At 38.1% G+C, this 16988-nt stretch overlaps 3 protein-coding genes and 1 pseudogene across 5 annotated transcripts; 2 read left to right on the forward strand and 2 right to left on the reverse strand.

The window, feature by feature from the left end:
* Positions 1-149: 149 nt before the first annotated feature.
* On the reverse strand, positions 150-1313 carry LOC104715615 (putative F-box protein At2g33200 pseudogene; annotated as a pseudogene). The gene has a single exon (XR_015566092.1). The product of XR_015566092.1 is annotated as a putative F-box protein At2g33200 pseudogene (transcript).
* A 408-nt stretch (positions 1314-1721) lies between these two features.
* LOC104715616 (cytochrome P450 76A1-like) lies at positions 1722-5211 on the reverse strand. 2 transcript variants are annotated; one of them, XM_010433008.2, is made up of 3 exons: positions 4608-5211; positions 3895-4310; positions 1722-3775 (listed from the first exon to the last, which is right to left on the reverse strand). In XM_010433008.2, exons 1-3 carry the CDS (start codon positions 5113-5115, stop codon positions 3152-3154), a joined length of 1548 nt encoding a protein of 515 aa, XP_010431310.1. In that variant the 5' UTR covers positions 5116-5211; the 3' UTR covers positions 1722-3151. The 2 variants fall into 2 exon arrangements, with proteins under 2 accessions (XP_010431310.1, XP_087321211.1); XM_087465085.1 differs by having other exon boundaries at positions 2973-3759; positions 4608-5153.
* On the forward strand, positions 1765-2597 carry LOC104711856 (peroxiredoxin-2E, chloroplastic). Its single transcript, XM_010428627.2, has one exon. It carries the CDS (start codon positions 1765-1767, stop codon positions 2464-2466), a length of 702 nt encoding a protein of 233 aa, XP_010426929.1. The 3' UTR covers positions 2467-2597.
* Positions 5212-12522: 7311 nt separating the features above from the next.
* On the forward strand, positions 12523-16317 carry LOC104711857 (pyruvate kinase 1, cytosolic). The gene is made up of 16 exons (XM_010428628.3): positions 12523-12810; positions 12966-13062; positions 13169-13266; positions 13362-13517; positions 13627-13704; positions 13812-13943; positions 14061-14141; positions 14258-14329; positions 14434-14523; positions 14615-14759; positions 14907-14995; positions 15132-15227; positions 15315-15382; positions 15476-15575; positions 15652-15711; positions 15940-16317. Exons 1-16 carry the CDS (start codon positions 12742-12744, stop codon positions 16090-16092), a joined length of 1584 nt encoding a protein of 527 aa, XP_010426930.1. The 5' UTR covers positions 12523-12741; the 3' UTR covers positions 16093-16317.
* The last annotated feature ends 671 nt before the right edge of the window (positions 16318-16988 follow it).

Below are 16988 nucleotides of genomic sequence, written 5' to 3' on the forward strand. Positions count from 1 at the left end.
TGTAAATACAAACATAAGCTAAGGACAGGTGGAGGAATCACAGTCGCAGACTCGCAGCACAATTCAGGTTGACGCATATTCCTTTGGCATCTTTTTGCTTTTGATCATTTTTTTTGGTAGTATCGTTCCGATCATTTTAAAACATTTTTGTTATATTGCTAAAAGAAGCCTCTCCTAACATCTAACACGTAGTTTCCACTAATCAAAAAGCCACAGCATAAAAAAAAAAAAAAAGAATATTCTATTGACGGCTAATTTTTTATCAACCAAAAATATTAAATCTAGTTGACGCTCTGCTTCAGCTGTTGATTTCTCTCTGCATCTTTAGACGTCTAATCGAAGAGTTACGCAAATCCAGGAACAAACCAGAAACTCTTCGAGCACCAATCTGCTAATAATGTGATTCTACTTGTCGCAAGATCAAACACACCAGACTTTCTGTTGGGTTTAAAACTACGACGACAGCCTCTTGGTCTTGGGCAAAGATCATCATGACCAAAACAGATTGAATCACTCTTGACTCCCAAACCATTAACATCTTTGATTGTTACCCCATGACCAAATATCAACACCTCACCTCCTAGAGAATCTACTATTTCCCAGTCACCACTTTCCATATTCATCTTGAAGATTTTAAAGAAACGTTTCTCTTCTAACCTTTTCATACTCGCAACGATCAAAACATCCCCCGAGTTCGTTATCGCAACCTTCGCCTTCCAAAAGGATTCCTGATGTTGCAAATCATAGCGAAACGGATGGTTACGATACGGGTTTCCTCGAGTGACTTCGTTAGGGAAATCTCCAGAGAAATCAAAAATCTTGATGTAGCAATCATATGTATATAGGTAAAGCTTGTGGTCCTTATACGCCATGTCTACACAGTTAATGCCTTCAAAGGTGTACCAATAGTCATCTCCTTTCTTAACTGTAAACAAGTTGTTTTGGTCGTGGTGGTTCCAAGCTACAACGTAATCCCTTGTTTTGTCGTTTATCCAAAAACAAGCTGGATTCTTGGCAGGAGAATATTTTATTACCTTTTGTCTTTTGTACGTGGACTTGATGAAATCTTCATATTCATCGTCTCTTTCTTCTTGACATGACTCCATCGATGGAAGGTTGATCGTCTCGCTAGTAAACACGTTCAAAAGATATAAGAAACTATGATCATTCATCAAAAGCCAACTGCTGCAACTAGCCATAACAAAGCTTTTAGATAGATAGAATCCGAGATTTTCTAGGTTTTCAATCTTGTCTTCATCGAGATCTTGCAAATAAGCCAAACCCTGTTGGAACAGAATTCGCAATGGATACATAGGTAGCGTACATTCTCTTGAAACATAATGGGCCGATTAAAAACTTATTGTAACTGCGGCCGCAAGCACCAGCTTGGCTTGCTTGTACCCTTGGCCGGCTCTGATCATACCAATGTGTGCAAACACTTCTCGCTCGACAAAAATCTTTAGTCCCTAACCCTTCAAAGATTATTCTCAAAACATCGGAACAAAGGTTGGACCAATCACTACGAATTCTAGACATTGTTTCTTGTCTCCGTAGTGCTTACGATACCAATGACGATTAGTCGATTAGGGTTTGACTTTTAAACCCTAAATTGTATCTTAACAAGTAAAGATAGAGGCCCATGCGGTGGATACAATGTAAGCCCATTAAGGCCCAATAACGACATAGCCTTTCATCTTTCTCCTCTCTACTCAATCCTAAACAAATCACAAAACCTGAAGTCACTCTTCACCTAAACAAGCATCAATGGCGACTTCTCTCTCCGTTTCTAGATTCATCTCCTCCTCCGCAACCGTTATCTCCGTCGCTAAGCCGTTACTTTCCCCCACCGTATCCTTCACCGCGCCGCTCTCCTTCAATCGCTCTCTCGCTCCTAGCCTCTCTCTCAAATTCCGCAGCCGCCGCACCAGCTCCGCCGCAACCAGATCCTTCGCGACAACACCCGTAGTCACCGCCTCCATTTCAGTCGGAGACAAGCTCCCAGACTCAACTCTCTCATACCTCGATCCATCCACCGGAGACGTCAAAACAGTAACCGTCTCCTCCCTCACCGCCGGGAAGAAAGCAATCCTATTCGCAGTCCCCGGCGCATTCACACCGACCTGCTCGCAGAAACACGTCCCTGGATTCGTATCCAAAGCCGGTGAGCTCAGATCTAAAGGCATCGATGTAATCGCCTGTGTCTCCGTCAACGACGCGTTCGTGATGGAAGCGTGGAGGAAGGACCTAGGAATCAACGATGAGGTGATGTTGTTGTCCGATGGAAACGGTGAGTTCACAGGGAAGCTTGGAGTTGAAATGGATTTGAGGGATAAGCCTGTTGGACTCGGAGTTAGGTCAAGGAGATACGCGATTCTGGCTGAGGATGGTGTTGTGAAGGTTCTGAACCTTGAAGAAGGTGGTGCTTTCACTAACAGTAGTGCTGAGGATATGCTTAAAGCTCTCTGATTCTGAAATTTTTCTTTTCTTTGTTTGAATTTTTATTTCACTTTTGTGTGTTTAGTTTCTTCCTTCTGATGTACGAATCGTTGGATTTGTAAACGGGAATAAATGAATCAGAGGCGTTTTGTTTGTGAACATTGGATTAGTGTTTGCGTTTTAGGTCCTTACGTTTTGTGAAGTTGGTGTTCTCTGATTTGGTACCGGTAGGAGGCAGTCTAGGGCGACGTCGTTTGATGATGACTGTTTAGTGGTTTGGACAATATAACAAGGTATCATATTAAGTTGCTCAGAATATTCTAGAAATCTAACTAAGTGAGGTTGTTGTTTAGCAATAGCAACTAAACCCAAGGACTGCTCCAAAAGGCACGTCTATGTATAGGAAGATTGGAGACCCACAAAAAGAATCTGACTTTTGGAAAGGGCCTAATTGCATGCCACGTCTTACGTGCTAACGTTTGCATCGATCCGTCCACATGACATAACATTACAAAAGAAGACAATAACACCAAATGTGGTCAACTTCGGCTATGTCAGTGAACCGAATCAATTCATTGACAATAACGCCTTATTCGTTTTTTTCTTTTCTTTTTTTCTTTTGGGGTATACATATTGGATTGCTTTGGTATTTTAAGTGTTAAAAGTACATATGCATGTAAAGAAAACAAAGATTTTTTTTGAAAAAACTAACTGCTTAGCCTAGATAAGGAATAGGAATTGCTTCCAAGGGAAGGGCTTTTTTCAATGTAATACCAATTCTTTCTCCCATATCCATTTCTTCTGCATTAGCCCCATTTTCCAAGGCCCAATCAAACGACCTTACCATCGATCCAATGGCTAACGGCAAGATCCGTGACGCCAAAGGCAAAGCTGGACACATCCTTCGACCTGACCCGAATGGTAAAAACTCGAAATCCTGTCCTTTGAAGTCTCGGGGATTCGGGTCGGATATAAATCTTTCCGGTTTGAACATAACCGGGTCGATCCATGTTTTAGGATCGCGCCCAATTGCCCAAACGTTAACCAAGACTTGTGTTTCTTTGGGGATAGTGTATTTGCCGAAGATGTGACATGTAGACATGGCCTTGTGTGGGACTAGGAAAGGCAGAGGTGGGTGCAGCCTTAAGGTTTCCATGATAACAGCTGAGAGATAGGGGAGGTTTGGAAGGTCTTCTTCTTGGAGCTTTTGGTTCGGGGACTTCAAGTATGTTCGGAGTTCGGTTTGTAGTTTGGTTAAGGTTCTTGGGTTGTGTAGTAGCTCCGCTAGTGCCCACTCCAACGTGCTTGTTGTCGTATCCGTCCCTGCCGTAAACATTTCCTATCAATAAAATTTAAATTGTATAAAATTTGACGTTTTCTTTATATAAATGTAACCTTTTTCTAAACACATAATTAAAGTGACAAATACAAAATCGAGATATGGCGGGTAAAACTTACGAAAACAATAACGTTGATATCTCTTGCTGAGAAGCTACAAGGTTCTTCTTGGTCGACTCCATCGCCGCCACGAAACTCCAAAAGAACATCTAAGTAATCCTTCGTGTTCTCGTCGCTTCCTTCTCTCTCCCTAACCTCCGATCGTTCTCTGATGAACTCTCCGGCGATCTCAAAGGCTTTCTCCACGTGGAATTGTGTTTTTCTTCTGATTCCTTGTGGGTCAAGAAATCTTAACAAAGGGAAGAAATCGGCAACGTTGGGTTTCCCGGCGAACTCCATCACTTTCCCGGTGTGGTAAAAGAACTCGGAGCCTCTTTTTGAATCGGGATCGAGCAAATCTCTCGAGAACATGAGGTTTCCTATGAGGTTAAATGCCATCAAGAAAAAGTATCTCCCCACGTCGATTGTTTTTGTACCTGATAATAGAAAAATATGTAAAGTGTATATAAAACTATACATTAATTTCATCAGAATCAATATAATTAGTTAATAGACAAAGGAAAATTCTTAAAAGAAAATTAAATTTTTAAAACTTTGAAACTTTTAAATTCTACTAAAAGAAGTAACATAATATTTTGAATAATTATATAATCACACCAACCAAGGATATATATGTATAGCTAAAATGGTTTGTATCAGTGAGTACCAAGAACGTTGTTGTTGATGCGTCACACATGTATTGTTGATAAAAGGAAATCTAATACAATACGCACCGTTTTGGCCACCTTCCTTGACGAACTGAAGCATCTGCTCAACACACTTAGAACGTACATCACTCATAGCATCAAGACGGCGCGTGACAAAGAACTGAGTGGTGCAGAGTCGCCGCAGCATCCGCCAATACGCACCGTACTGAGCCGTGATGAGCGAGGTGTCACTACTCTTCCTTCCTTTCATCGCCTCGTAAATCTTCCGACCAGCCAACGCTGCATCGTGCTTCTTGAAAATCTCCCGAGCCACTTCGCTCGAAGAGATCACAACCGTCAGCATCGACCCGAGGCGCAAAGTCATGATAGGTCCGTGACGCCGTGAAAGTTTAGTCAGTGAGTGGTGTGGCGGTGAACCGGCGAGCTGAAACATGTTTCCGATCACCGGCCAGGGCTTTGGTCCCGGAGGCAGTCTCGTACGACGTTTGGTGTGGAGGAGACACGTAACGTATATGACAAGGGCAATGGATGTAAATAATCCAATTAACTCGTTCTTCGTTAATTGATTAATCATTGTTTTGTTTTGTTTTGTTATGAAATATGAATACAAACCTTTCTACTTTATAGGTGTAATCAGGTCTCTTATAACTCATAAGAATGTTAATCATTCATGATCTTATGCAACCTTGTCGGTATTATGGTAGGAATCTTTATCGGATATAATCGCTTTGTAAGTACATTTCACTGTAAGCCCATTAAACATCCGATTATGTTAAGTTTAAGTGGGGCAAAATTAGAAGGCCCATTCGATGATTGGTGTAGAACCTCAGGAGCGTTTGTTGTGTGCGTGGCTAGTGGTTTAGTGATTTGGAGTTGGAATTTGACCGTTGGCATATAGGTTGAAGTAGTTTAACACTCTCTTATCCACAAGATTAGCCAATTTTCACGTTAGATAGACTATGTTATTTAGGTCATGAGGTTGAAGTAATTTAACACTCGCAATCTGTAGAGATGAATAAACAAATATAATATTTTTTTTAATTACTTTTAGGTCAAAGAGATCTCGAACCAAATTAGCCGGAGATCACAATAATTTTAATTATCTTCTATATTTAACATGATGATGTGTTTATATATATACAAATAGAAGGTATAAGAGTTATGTATCAGATCCCATATATATGAAATTTGCATATGTATATATATAACTAAATTTATGAAAAGCTTTACTAGATAAAAAAGTTATCATCTAAATTTTAATAACTATGAATCTTGTTGAGTAGGTTTAGTTATCAAAACAAATTATTTTTAGTTGCAAAAAAAGTCGTTTAATCTACAATGATAAAAAAAAAAACAATTTACAAAATGTGAGTTCTTCATCCCAAATACTATGAGACAATATGTAGAGAAAATATATATATATATAAGAAAGATATAACAACTTTTAAAAAAACAAATAAAAGTCAAAATGAGCCAAGTCAGACTGATCTCAATTCGCCGATGATCATGATAGTAAGTTTATTTCCTATTTTTAGCAAAGTGGTATCAATACACACACATGTGTATGTAGAGCTATAAGAGTTGTGTATACTGGGTCTGAATGGAAGCACCCAAACGCCTGGTTTGCAAACGAGTCATTCTAATGATCACCAATCAACAAGTCGTTGGGAGAAGGCGGTTGGATATCGTGATTGGGGAAAGCATTTGAACATGGTGGTTAGAACCTCTTTTTGGTGGCTACAACCACTCATCCTAGCCACTATCAAAATCCAACGTTTGGCTTTATAGAGATGTTGCACAGTTTTTTTTTTCTTTGGACACAAAGTTGCATAGTTTTATTTATTTATTTATTGTTCAAACCCTAATCTTGATTTAACATATGTTACTATTCTTCTCAATGTTTTTTTCTTATGAAAAGGTTAGTAAGCCAAAAATAAATAAAAATTTAGTAAATAAAAATTATGATTTGAATAGTAACATACATGGAGATTATGATTTTGTTAATGTCATATAATGAAGATTTAAAAAATAAACATTTGCTAATTTTGTTAATATCACATTTGATCATTTTGTTAATATCATTTAAATATATTAGTATTTTATATTATGAATTAGAGAATGATTTATTATTTCATTTTTTAACTAAATTAATTTCAATTTTTTTATAACTTATACTATTCAACCGCTGAAATGTTACCAATCAAGCTAAATACTCAACTGCTTTCTTTTACTGTGCCGTCTTTTCCATCCGCTAACTTTAACCGCTTTCTTTTTAACCACATTTTTTACAACCGCTATAAAAATTTCAACCGCCTCTTTTATAATTGATTCAAATCCCTTCAACTACCATGTTCAAATGCTTTCCCCAAAAACAGGTTCTAACCACCATAGATTTCTATAAAAATTTCAAATAGAAGGATTCAAATCCAAAGATAAAACATGTTATTTCAAAATCCATGTGTTTTGATTTCTAGAATTTACAATTTCATATGGATTTAGAAATCATCCCTCCAATAACATACTGTTTGCCAATTATAGAAATCATCCCTCCAATATGGAATTGTAAATTCTAGAAATCAAAACACATGTATTTTGTAAGCTATCAAACCAAATTATGCATACTGTTTAAAATCAAACATTTACATAATTTTTTGGTTTTTCATTCATCCTAATTTTGTTGAGAATCAATGTGTAGAGATGAATAACAAATATAGTATTTTTTAAAAAAAATTATTTGGTAAAAGCTCTAAGCAAAAAAACACATCAGAAGCTAGGTCAAAGAGATCTTGAACCAAATTAGAAGGAGATCACAGTGGTTCCCTTTTAATTATCTTCTTTATTTGATATGATTGAGTGTGTTTATATACAAATACAAGGTATAAGAGTTATATATCGATCCTATATATGTGAAGTTATATATATATATATATATATATATATATATATAAGTCTTAAAGTATGAAAAGCTTTACTAGATAAAAAATTATCATCTAAATTTTACAATGAATCTTGTTGAGTAGGTTTAGTTATCATAACAAATCATTTATAATTGGCAAAAAAAAGTCGTTTACAATGTTAAAAACGCAATTTACAAAATGTGAGTTATTCATCCCCAATTTGTGAGACAATATGTAGAGAAGAAATATATATATATTTATATATCTATATAAAATAACGCATTTAAAAAAAACAATAAAATGATAAAAGTCAAAAAAGCCAAGTCAGAAAGATCTCAATTCGCCGATGATCATGGTAATAAGTTTATTTGCTATTTTTAGCAAAGCTGTATATATATACACACATGTGTACGTACAGCTATAAGAGTTGTGCTATATATGCAAAATTGAAGTGACAACAAAAGTTGTTGTCTCACCGTTTGTTCCTTTTTAAGAGTGTTGGTTTGTGTTTTGTTTTTTTTATTGTTTAGGAGTGGTGTTTTAAACAGACACACATACCAAAAACAAAGGAAACAAAAGAAGTAGAAGATAATATATGCAAATGACAAAAAAAAAACTTTCTAAGGGTACGTAGGCAGCCCATCAAAAGGCATAGCTATACCAAAAAAAAAAAAAAACAAAAGTTTGAACACTTCAAAACCAAAACGAGCTCTCTCGAACGAGTCCGTCTCAGCGAGATGTCCAGCTCCTACATCGATCCTCTGGCCAAGGGAACGATTTAAAACGCGTTCCTCATGGATGCAGCGGTGAAATAATCCGCACAAAATAAGCCGACCCAGATCGCATTCAGCTAGCAGGCGGTTAAGTTTGTATAAGCCAAGTTCTCACTTGCACTTTCTTGCCGACCTCGTGGCACACACAGGGTAAGCCGGACACCAGGGCCGCACCTAAAAGGTATGACGAGCTCATCTCGATTACCACCCTAAACATTTGGTATTCGACACACGTAATAGGATAAGCCAAGAGACGTCTTGCACCGTAAAGTACAACTCGATACCAAAGATAGGAAGAACACAATTTTATTCCATAATCAAAGAGCAAACAAGTTCAAAATAACACAACCAACAAAAGGCCATGCTCGGCACAAGTTCAAAATAACAACCAACAAAAGGCCATGCTCGGCACAAGTTCAAAATAAAAACCAACAAAAGTAAGCAATGCTCGGCATAGATTCAAAATAAAATAACATAAAGCCACGCTCGGCACAAGCATCGCGCACAGACAATCAATCTTCTATCCCCAGATCGGCATTGGAAGGCACATCGAACTGCAGCTCATCGACCGTCTCCCGAAAAGATCGGCAATCGCTATACAAAGCTCCCCATTGCCGATCTCAACATTTCCAGGCTCGTCAATGCCAACCTCATCACCATTGCCGAGCTCGTCACTTATATTGCCGAGCTCATCAATGCCGACCTCGTCGCACCACCCTTCGATCTTTACAAGGCCAACCTCGACGTTTCTTTCATCAACCACATTCCCGGATATTGCCTTAGACCGGCCTCCCATCATCAGATCGGCATCGCCATCATCCGAACCACCATCGTCTTCACTCGCTGAAAATCCCGTGGTTGGCGTCAACGCTATCGGATCTTGCCGATCTGACGAACCGCACTCGACATATGCCGACCTCCCGAGAGCCAGTCGCGATACCAGAGCCAACCCCGAGAGGAACCGGAAGCCACCTTCAATCTCACTCTCCCGCTCGCCGATCTCACTCTCGGTGGCGACCTCAAACTCACTCTCGGTGGCGACCTCACTCACTCACCGACCTCAACCTCACTCACTCGCTGACCTCAATCCCACTCTCGGTGGCGACCTCAAACTCACTCTCGGTGGCGACCTCACTCACTCGCCGACCTCAATCTCACTCTCTCGCTCGCCGACCTCAATCTCACTCTCTCGCTCGCCGACCTCAATCTCGATGGCGACCTCAAACTCACTCTCGGTGGCGACCTCACTCACTCGCCGACCTCAATCTCACTCTCTCGCTCGCTGACCTCAATCTCGATGGCGACCTCAGACTCACTCTCGTTGGCGACCTCATTCACTCGCCGACTTCAATCTCGTTGACGACCTCAATCTCAATCTCGCTGACCTAAATCTCACTCTCGCCGAGCTCACCGCCGAGCTCATCTCGCCGAGCTCATTACCTCCGCTCATCTCGCCGAGCTCACCGCCGAGCTCATTACCTTCGCTCATCTCTCCGAGCTCACCGCCGAGCTCATTACGTCCGCTCATCTCGCCGAGCTCACCACCGAGCTCATTACCTTCGCTCATCTCTCCGAGCTCACCGCCGAGCTCATTACCTCCGCTCATCTCGCCGAGCTCACCGCCGAGCTCACCGCCGAGCTCATTACCTTCGCTCATCTCTCCGAGCTCACCGCCGAGCTCATTACTACCGCTCAACTCATTACCACCGCTCAACTCATCTCGTTTTCTCTCAAAACCTATCTCAATCGGCCGATCTTCGATCCCCCTAAAATCATTAAATCTGCTGATCTCACCTAGATCACTCTCTCGTGCAGGGATCCTCAACGACGCCCAGCAAGATCGATCGAACCCGCTCAAAGTCAAGTCATTGCGGTGACCCCTGTCCGATTCCACATCATCAGCACCGTGCCGATCTCGAACTGTGGAGTCTCGCTGATTGCCGATCATCAGCAATCTCACAAGCAATCCGAGACGATCTGTGCCGAGCAGGCATATTAACAGAATTTCAAGCACGCCCGTTGATCGCAGAAGAACTGCCGCTCTCCGGACTAAGGAGGGGACTATTGTTGGACATGGGCTGCTCCCCAATATGCCACTCGGCCCAACAAGATAAGTTCTGTGATTTTGGCCCGACGAAATCAGATGAAAGACATTAATAATCCGTAAAGGGCAATCTCGGGAATTCACGATGGGAACCCTAGAAAACCCTCGGTCTACAGTCCACTATATAAAGAAACAGTACTCATTGGAGAAGGGGATCAGACCCTCGAACAATACACAGAGAGCAATACTTTGCGTCTAAAACATTGTTGTTATTTTCTATACAATTTCCTGTTAGCTTCCGAGCTCGTCGTGACTCACTTGTCAGTTCTTCTGTGAACTGACGAGCACGATCTTGGCTCGTTTTAGTGACGACCTCGCATCCTTATCGTTAATAAAGAACAAACTTCACTCTTTCCCCTAAAATCGATATTTATTTAGTGTTGTGCAATCCCCAGTACAAACAATGTTTGAACACATGTATATACAGTGAATAAGAGATCGATAACATGCAAAAATAAAAAACGATGGAAAAAAATATTCTAAGAATGCTATAATCACGCGGTCAAAACAAGTTAGCGTGGATTGGTACAATTAAAGGAGGAATATTAATAGGAAAAATACCAAATCGGGATCTCGAAACCGTGTTCTTGTGAAGCGATCAAAATGTGGTGTTTACAATTACACACAATGTAGTTAATTCGAAGGATTATAAATACAACAGAAAATAATGACAACAATCTGGAAAATGTTGTTGCGAATTACCCAACAAAATAATAGCAATGTTGACCGAAGAAAATAGAAATTATATTCTTCTCGTGTTCAATAAAACATGAGATACGTACGTACCAAACGGACATGTGTATGTTACTGTACTACCTGACATGCACAATTAGCGTTTGCAATACAAACTCCTAACAATTAACACCACGGCCGACCAAAGTAGTTCTAGAAGAGGCGCGTGAAATCTGTTTGACCCCTTCCCCACGAAAGTAAACTATGCGGTCATAAAAGATCCTCCATAGCTCCACGTGCCTACGAGCTCTTTACGATTTTAGTCCTAAACAATTAGCTTATTGCAGATCTAGTTTCTATGGTGTATAATAAAATAATGTAATTTGCATCCAGTCCTTCTAGTTTTAGCTTGATGTTATTTTAATGCATATATTTTACTTTCGTAACTATTTATCGTCTCATCTTTATTAATGTAATTACTAAAATAAATAATTCAAAAACTACATAAACATTATCAAATACGATGTCATGTTGTTAAATTGTTTTCTATTTTTAATAGAACTTAGCTATTAAAAAAAGCTATCTCATATATAAATATATTTACTAATGTAATTTCCCAAATTTTTGTTTCTCTTTAGTTCTTAGAGAAGTTCTTTCTTTTTCCAAAGTAAAAAGTTCAACAATCTTACAAGTAATGATTTTGTATAATACAAAATAGATTCATCACCTAATCACTGAATTTATTTATACGCTGAGTAGTTGAAAGATGTAAACTATTACATGTATGCACAAACGTTTCACGCCAAATTCTTTAGAATTGGGATATGTTGGTGAGTCAAATATTTTATGATCTCGATAATTCAAGAATAGTTTAAAGAAAAACAAAATTGTGTTTTTTTAAAATCTAACCAAATACTTTTGTTGTGCAGCTTTATACATGTAGGTGCCTTTGAGGATAGAAATTTTCTATTTACTAAAAACAAAGATATAGTTTAGTGTTAAATATAAGTATTAAGTGTGTGACATCAAACTATACATTTTGCTTAATATTAATTTAAAAATATATATTTTAATTTTATTATTAATTGTAGTTAGAATTATTGATTGAATTTGAAAAATTTAGCAAAACAATTAATATTAATTTAAGAATATATATTTTAATTTTATTATTAATTGTAGTTAGAATTATGGATCGAATTTGAAAAATTTAGCAAAACATTGAGTAGGAATGTTAGATGACAAAATCGATCAAAATAATTAAAGTTAATAGTTAATTATAGGATATAAAGAAAATATTGACATGCAACTTTTGTTATATAGAGATGAGGAGCTATGTTTTAGCATATTGTTTGATATTAAAATTAACTGACTTATAATAATATAGAATATGAAAACTAATATATATATATATATCGAAAAAGTTCAAACAAAGTATATATTGTACACCAAACATAAAACATTAAGGTTTAAGATGATAAGAAAAAGAACATAGGGGTAAAATTTGCATTAAATTGAGAATGTATAGGTTAAAAAGAGAGAGAAAACAAAAAAAAAGCGTCGACTTGTTTCCTCTCTTTTTTTTTTTTTATCATTTATTTTGCCTCCGTTGCGTATTATATCATTTCATTGGACGGAGAAGAAGAGAAGCATATTCCACGGTCACCAAACCTCTCCCGTCGAACTTTTCTCACTCTCCGTCTCTCTCCCGTCGCAGTCGAAACATCTGAGATCTCTCTCCACTCTCGTCACCGAAGATGCATTCCAGTCATCTTCTTCTCGAGGAGCCGATCAGGATGGCTTCAATCCTCGAGCCTTCCAAATCTGTGAGCTCTCTCTCTCTTCCTGTTTAATGCTTTAATTTCTCAATTCTTCATCGATTTGAGTTTTTTTCGCATGTATGGATTGCTCATGAAAGTATCGATTTCGTTATAGAGGTTTCTGATCTGATCTTTTTGTTTTGATGTATTTTTCTACTCAGAGTTTCTTCCCGGCATTGACTAAGATCGTCGGAACTCTCGGTCCTAAATCCCGATCCGTCGAGGCTCTCTCCGGCTGTCTCAAAGCCGGCATGTCTGGTACGAAACTATTACTTCTCTTTTTTTTGTGTGTTTCTCTAGTTTTGCTAACTTGTTTTAAGTTCGTCACACACTAATACTTATGTCTTCCTTGTTCTGTGATTAGTGGCTCGATTTGATTTCTCTTGGGGAGACTCTGATTATCACCAGGAGACACTAGATAATCTCAAGGTTGCTGTGAGGAGCACTAAGAAGCTTTGTGCTGTATGTTTTTTTCCTTTCTCTTCTCTCAACCTTACTTTAGATTTGCTATATGCATCTGAGCTGAGATTTCTGATTTGAGTTACTTACTTACTTAGGTTATGCTTGATACTGTTGGACCTGAGTTGCAAGTTATTAACAAATCTGAGAAAGCTATTACTTTGAAAGCTGATGGCCTTGTAACTTTGACACCGAATCAAGACCAGGAAGCCTCTTCTGAAGTTCTTCCTATTAATTTCAATGGGCTTGCCAAGGTTCTCTCTTTTGACTCTTAATAGAATGAGATGATATTATGTATGTAATCAACTGTTTAGTGTTTAGTATTATAGGTGTGTGATGTGTGTTCATGTTTGATGTTTTCAGGCAGTTAAGACAGGAGATACTATCTTTGTTGGGCAATACCTCTTCACTGGTAGTGAAACAACTTCAGTTTGGCTCGAGGTAAAAAATTTGAAGCTTGCGAATATAGTTTTGATTGTTTCTCTATGTCAAAGTTTAGACATTTAGATGAATATGTTTTAAGAACTACTTCCCCAACGAATTTGCAGGTTGCTGAAGTTAAAGGAGATGATGTCATTTGCCTGTCAAGGAATGCTGCTACTCTGGCTGGTTCTCTCTTCACTTTGCATGCTTCTCAAGTTCACATCGATCTGCCAACTCTCACTGAGAAGGATAAGGAGGTCAGAGTTTCTTCTAATCTTTAAATCTCAGTGGTTCACTTTGTTCCCTCTATAATACATTTTTCGATTTATTGTTCAAGTGTTTGACCTGGTTGTATTTATTTGGTTATCCTCTAGGTTATAAGCACATGGGGAGTTCAAAATAAAATCGATTTTCTCTCGTTGTCTTATTGCCGACATGCGGAGGATGTTCGCCAGGTCTGTATTTTGTTATGCTACCCTTCAGTTGTTGTGTCGTATTTTCTTGTGTATACACTGTTAATTCTGATCTTCTGGTAGCTTAAACAATAACTAATTGTTGTTTCATAACACAGACCCGTGAAATGCTTAAAAAGTTGGGTGACCTCTCCCAAACACAAATATTTGCAAAGATTGAGAATGTAGAGGTAAGTGAAATGTGTATTGATTTTTTGCTTTGTATGATGTATCAGTACCTTTTCTTTCTTTCTTTTTCCTAGAAGAGGAGGCTGCTGATTTATATTTTATTTAGGGACTAACCCACTTTGATGAGATTCTACAAGAAGCTGATGGAATTATTCTTTCTCGTGGAAATTTGGGTATAGATCTACCCCCAGAAAAGGTATGTTGTTGGTTGGTCATTCAAATTGATTTGTCCGGCACCAAACTTCTTCACACTTTTTTATAATTACCTTGGTGGTTTTTTATTGTAGGTGTTTTTGTTTCAAAAGGCAGCTCTTTACAAGTGCAACATGGCTGGAAAGCCAGCCGTTCTTACCCGTGTTGTTGACAGTATGACTGACAACTTACGACCAACTCGTGCGGAGGCAACGGATGTTGCTAATGCTGTTTTAGATGGTATGTTTATACTTCAGTATCCTTCTAAAATTCTTAGCAGAATCTGCTTGGTTTGATAAGTGTTATGAAATGCTGGAGGGCAATTCTACTTCTGGGTCATTGCTTCTTTCATAACTTGGGTTTCTTCTTCCGTCTTACTTCCTGCAGGAAGTGATGCAATTCTTCTTGGTGCTGAGACCCTTCGTGGATTGTACCCTGTTGAGACAATATCAACTGTTGGTAGGATCTGTGCTGAGGTAGGCTGAATGCTATATTTCTTTAGTATCATTTGTTGCTTGAGTCTTTAAATCCCGCGCATTTAGCAATTGTGTGGAACCAAATAGTGGCTTGTCTTCCGATTTGCTCTGACACAGTTTCTTTATCTGTTCATAGGCAGAGAAAGTTTTCAATCAAGATTTGTACTTCAAGAAGACTGTCAAGTATGTTGGAGAACCTATGACCCACTTGGAATCGATTGCTTCTTCAGCTGTAAGTCTGTCATCTGTGTTGCAGAGAGACGTAAGAAATGATTAGAAATGCAAATTTTCTAATATAGCTTAATTCATGCTTGATCAGGTACGGGCAGCCATCAAGGTTAAGGCATCAGTAATTATATGCTTCACCTCTTCTGGAAGAGCAGCCAGGTTCTTAGCATTTCTTTTGGCTTAAACTGTTAATTTCGTTTGATCTATTTATATTTCTCGAATGTGTTTTTTATTCCTTTGAATTACGTGCAGGTTGATTTCCAAATACAGGCCAACGATGCCTGTTATTTCTGTTGTCATTCCCAGGGTTAAGACAAATCAGCTGAAATGGAGCTTTAGTGGAGCTTTTGAGGTATGTGCCTGGTCTCTTTAGATATTACATTCATGCCAATTTCTTACAAGGTTAACCCGTGTATCTCTCTTATCAGGCGAGGCAGTCACTAATTGTCAGAGGCCTCTTCCCAATGCTCGCTGACCCTCGTCACCCTGTAAGTCTTGTTATCCTTCTTCTATTGCATATTAGATCTTCCTCTCTATTGGATAAACACACTGACTCAAAGATACCCTATATGTGTTACACTATTATCACTCTCTCAAGACTTTGTGCCTTTAGTATCATCAATATTGTTTAGTGTTCTGTTTGAATATGGACTGAAACACAAGTATAGTACAAGTCTTTCAAACGTTTTTAATGAAACTTTGCTGTCTCTTTTAAGGCGGAATCAACAAGTGCGACAAACGAGTCAGTCCTGAAGGTTGCTCTAGACCATGGGAAGCATGCTGGAGTAATCAAGTCACATGACAGAGTAGTGGTGTGCCAGAAAGTTGGTGATGCATCCGTGGTTAAGATCATCGAGCTCGAGGATTAACTTTTGCCTCACAAAAAAAAAAAAAAAAACATTATAAAAATTGGCTGCATTTTGGGTTGCCTTGAAACTCCAATGCCGGAGTGAGTATATTATCTCCGGGACTTTTGGTTTTTTTTTTTTTTGTACCTAGGAGATTTGATGTCTATAAGGGTTGCCCCTTATTTTTGGCTATATTTGATTACCTTCAAAATTTAAGCATATGATAATGCCTAGTAAATTTTATAATAAGCTGTATTACATTCCCTTTTTTTTTCCGTTCTGTTACAAAGTTTTATTGCCTTTAAGACTATTTCTCTTCTCTTGCAGTCACATCTCTACACATGAAGTTATATCCTTTTCATAATTTATTATTGTTTTTATTCTTCTGATTTTATTGTAGACAAACGAGGTCTTCTAATTTATTTATTTTGTCGTAGTCTGAAATATAATTAGTGAAGCTTAAAATTGGTCGTAGATAAATCGTATTTTGTCATTATTAATGAAAAAAAAAAAAAAAGCTGATTTTCTAGGGATAAAGCCATTAGAAAATTAAAATATCTAAAGGCAAGAGAAGACAAAAAACCAAAATAGAGTTACACAACAACATATCTGTCATTCTGGATAACATGATACAAGAGTCTTTTTTGTTTTAATGTTCTTTTGGTTCGTATCTATGGACCTTGTACACACACCATGCCCTTTTCCTATTTTAGTTCGATTACTTTTCATCAGTTGTTGATTATCTTTAAATTTATTTCGATGGTGTTAGTCTAATAGCTTTCTGGATTACAGTACCATTACTTACAGATTTTGGATTCAAAACGTCTGGAAGCTATACCGTGCTGAACATTAAAACCTTAATTGGGTAACTAAACTATATTATATATATGTGATGGGCAATTAATCATCATTTATAA

This window comes from Camelina sativa, chromosome 9 (genome assembly GCF_030686135.1).
Source record: "Camelina sativa cultivar CO46 ecotype springtype chromosome 9, ASM3068613v1".
Classification (NCBI taxonomy): domain Eukaryota; kingdom Viridiplantae; phylum Streptophyta; class Magnoliopsida; order Brassicales; family Brassicaceae; genus Camelina; species Camelina sativa.

Coding starts and splice junctions, on each gene's coding strand:
- LOC104711856 (XM_010428627.2), top strand. CDS start 1,765: ATGGCGACTTCTCTCTCCGTTTCTAGATTCATCTCCTCCTCCGCAACC.
- LOC104715616 (XM_010433008.2), bottom strand. CDS start 5,115: ATGATTAATCAATTAACGAAGAACGAGTTAATTGGATTATTTACATCC. Junction 4,311..4,607: donor CAAGGAAGGTGGCCAAAACG/GTGCGTATTGTA, acceptor TTCTATTATCAG/GTACAAAAACAATCGACGTG. Junction 3,776..3,894: donor ATATCAACGTTATTGTTTTC/GTAAGTTTTACC, acceptor TTTTATTGATAG/GAAATGTTTACGGCAGGGAC.
- LOC104711857 (XM_010428628.3), top strand. CDS start 12,742: ATGCATTCCAGTCATCTTCTTCTCGAGGAGCCGATCAGGATGGCTTCA. Junction 13,518..13,626: donor ATTTCAATGGGCTTGCCAAG/GTTCTCTCTTTT, acceptor TGATGTTTTCAG/GCAGTTAAGACAGGAGATAC. Junction 15,712..15,939: donor TCGCTGACCCTCGTCACCCT/GTAAGTCTTGTT, acceptor GTCTCTTTTAAG/GCGGAATCAACAAGTGCGAC.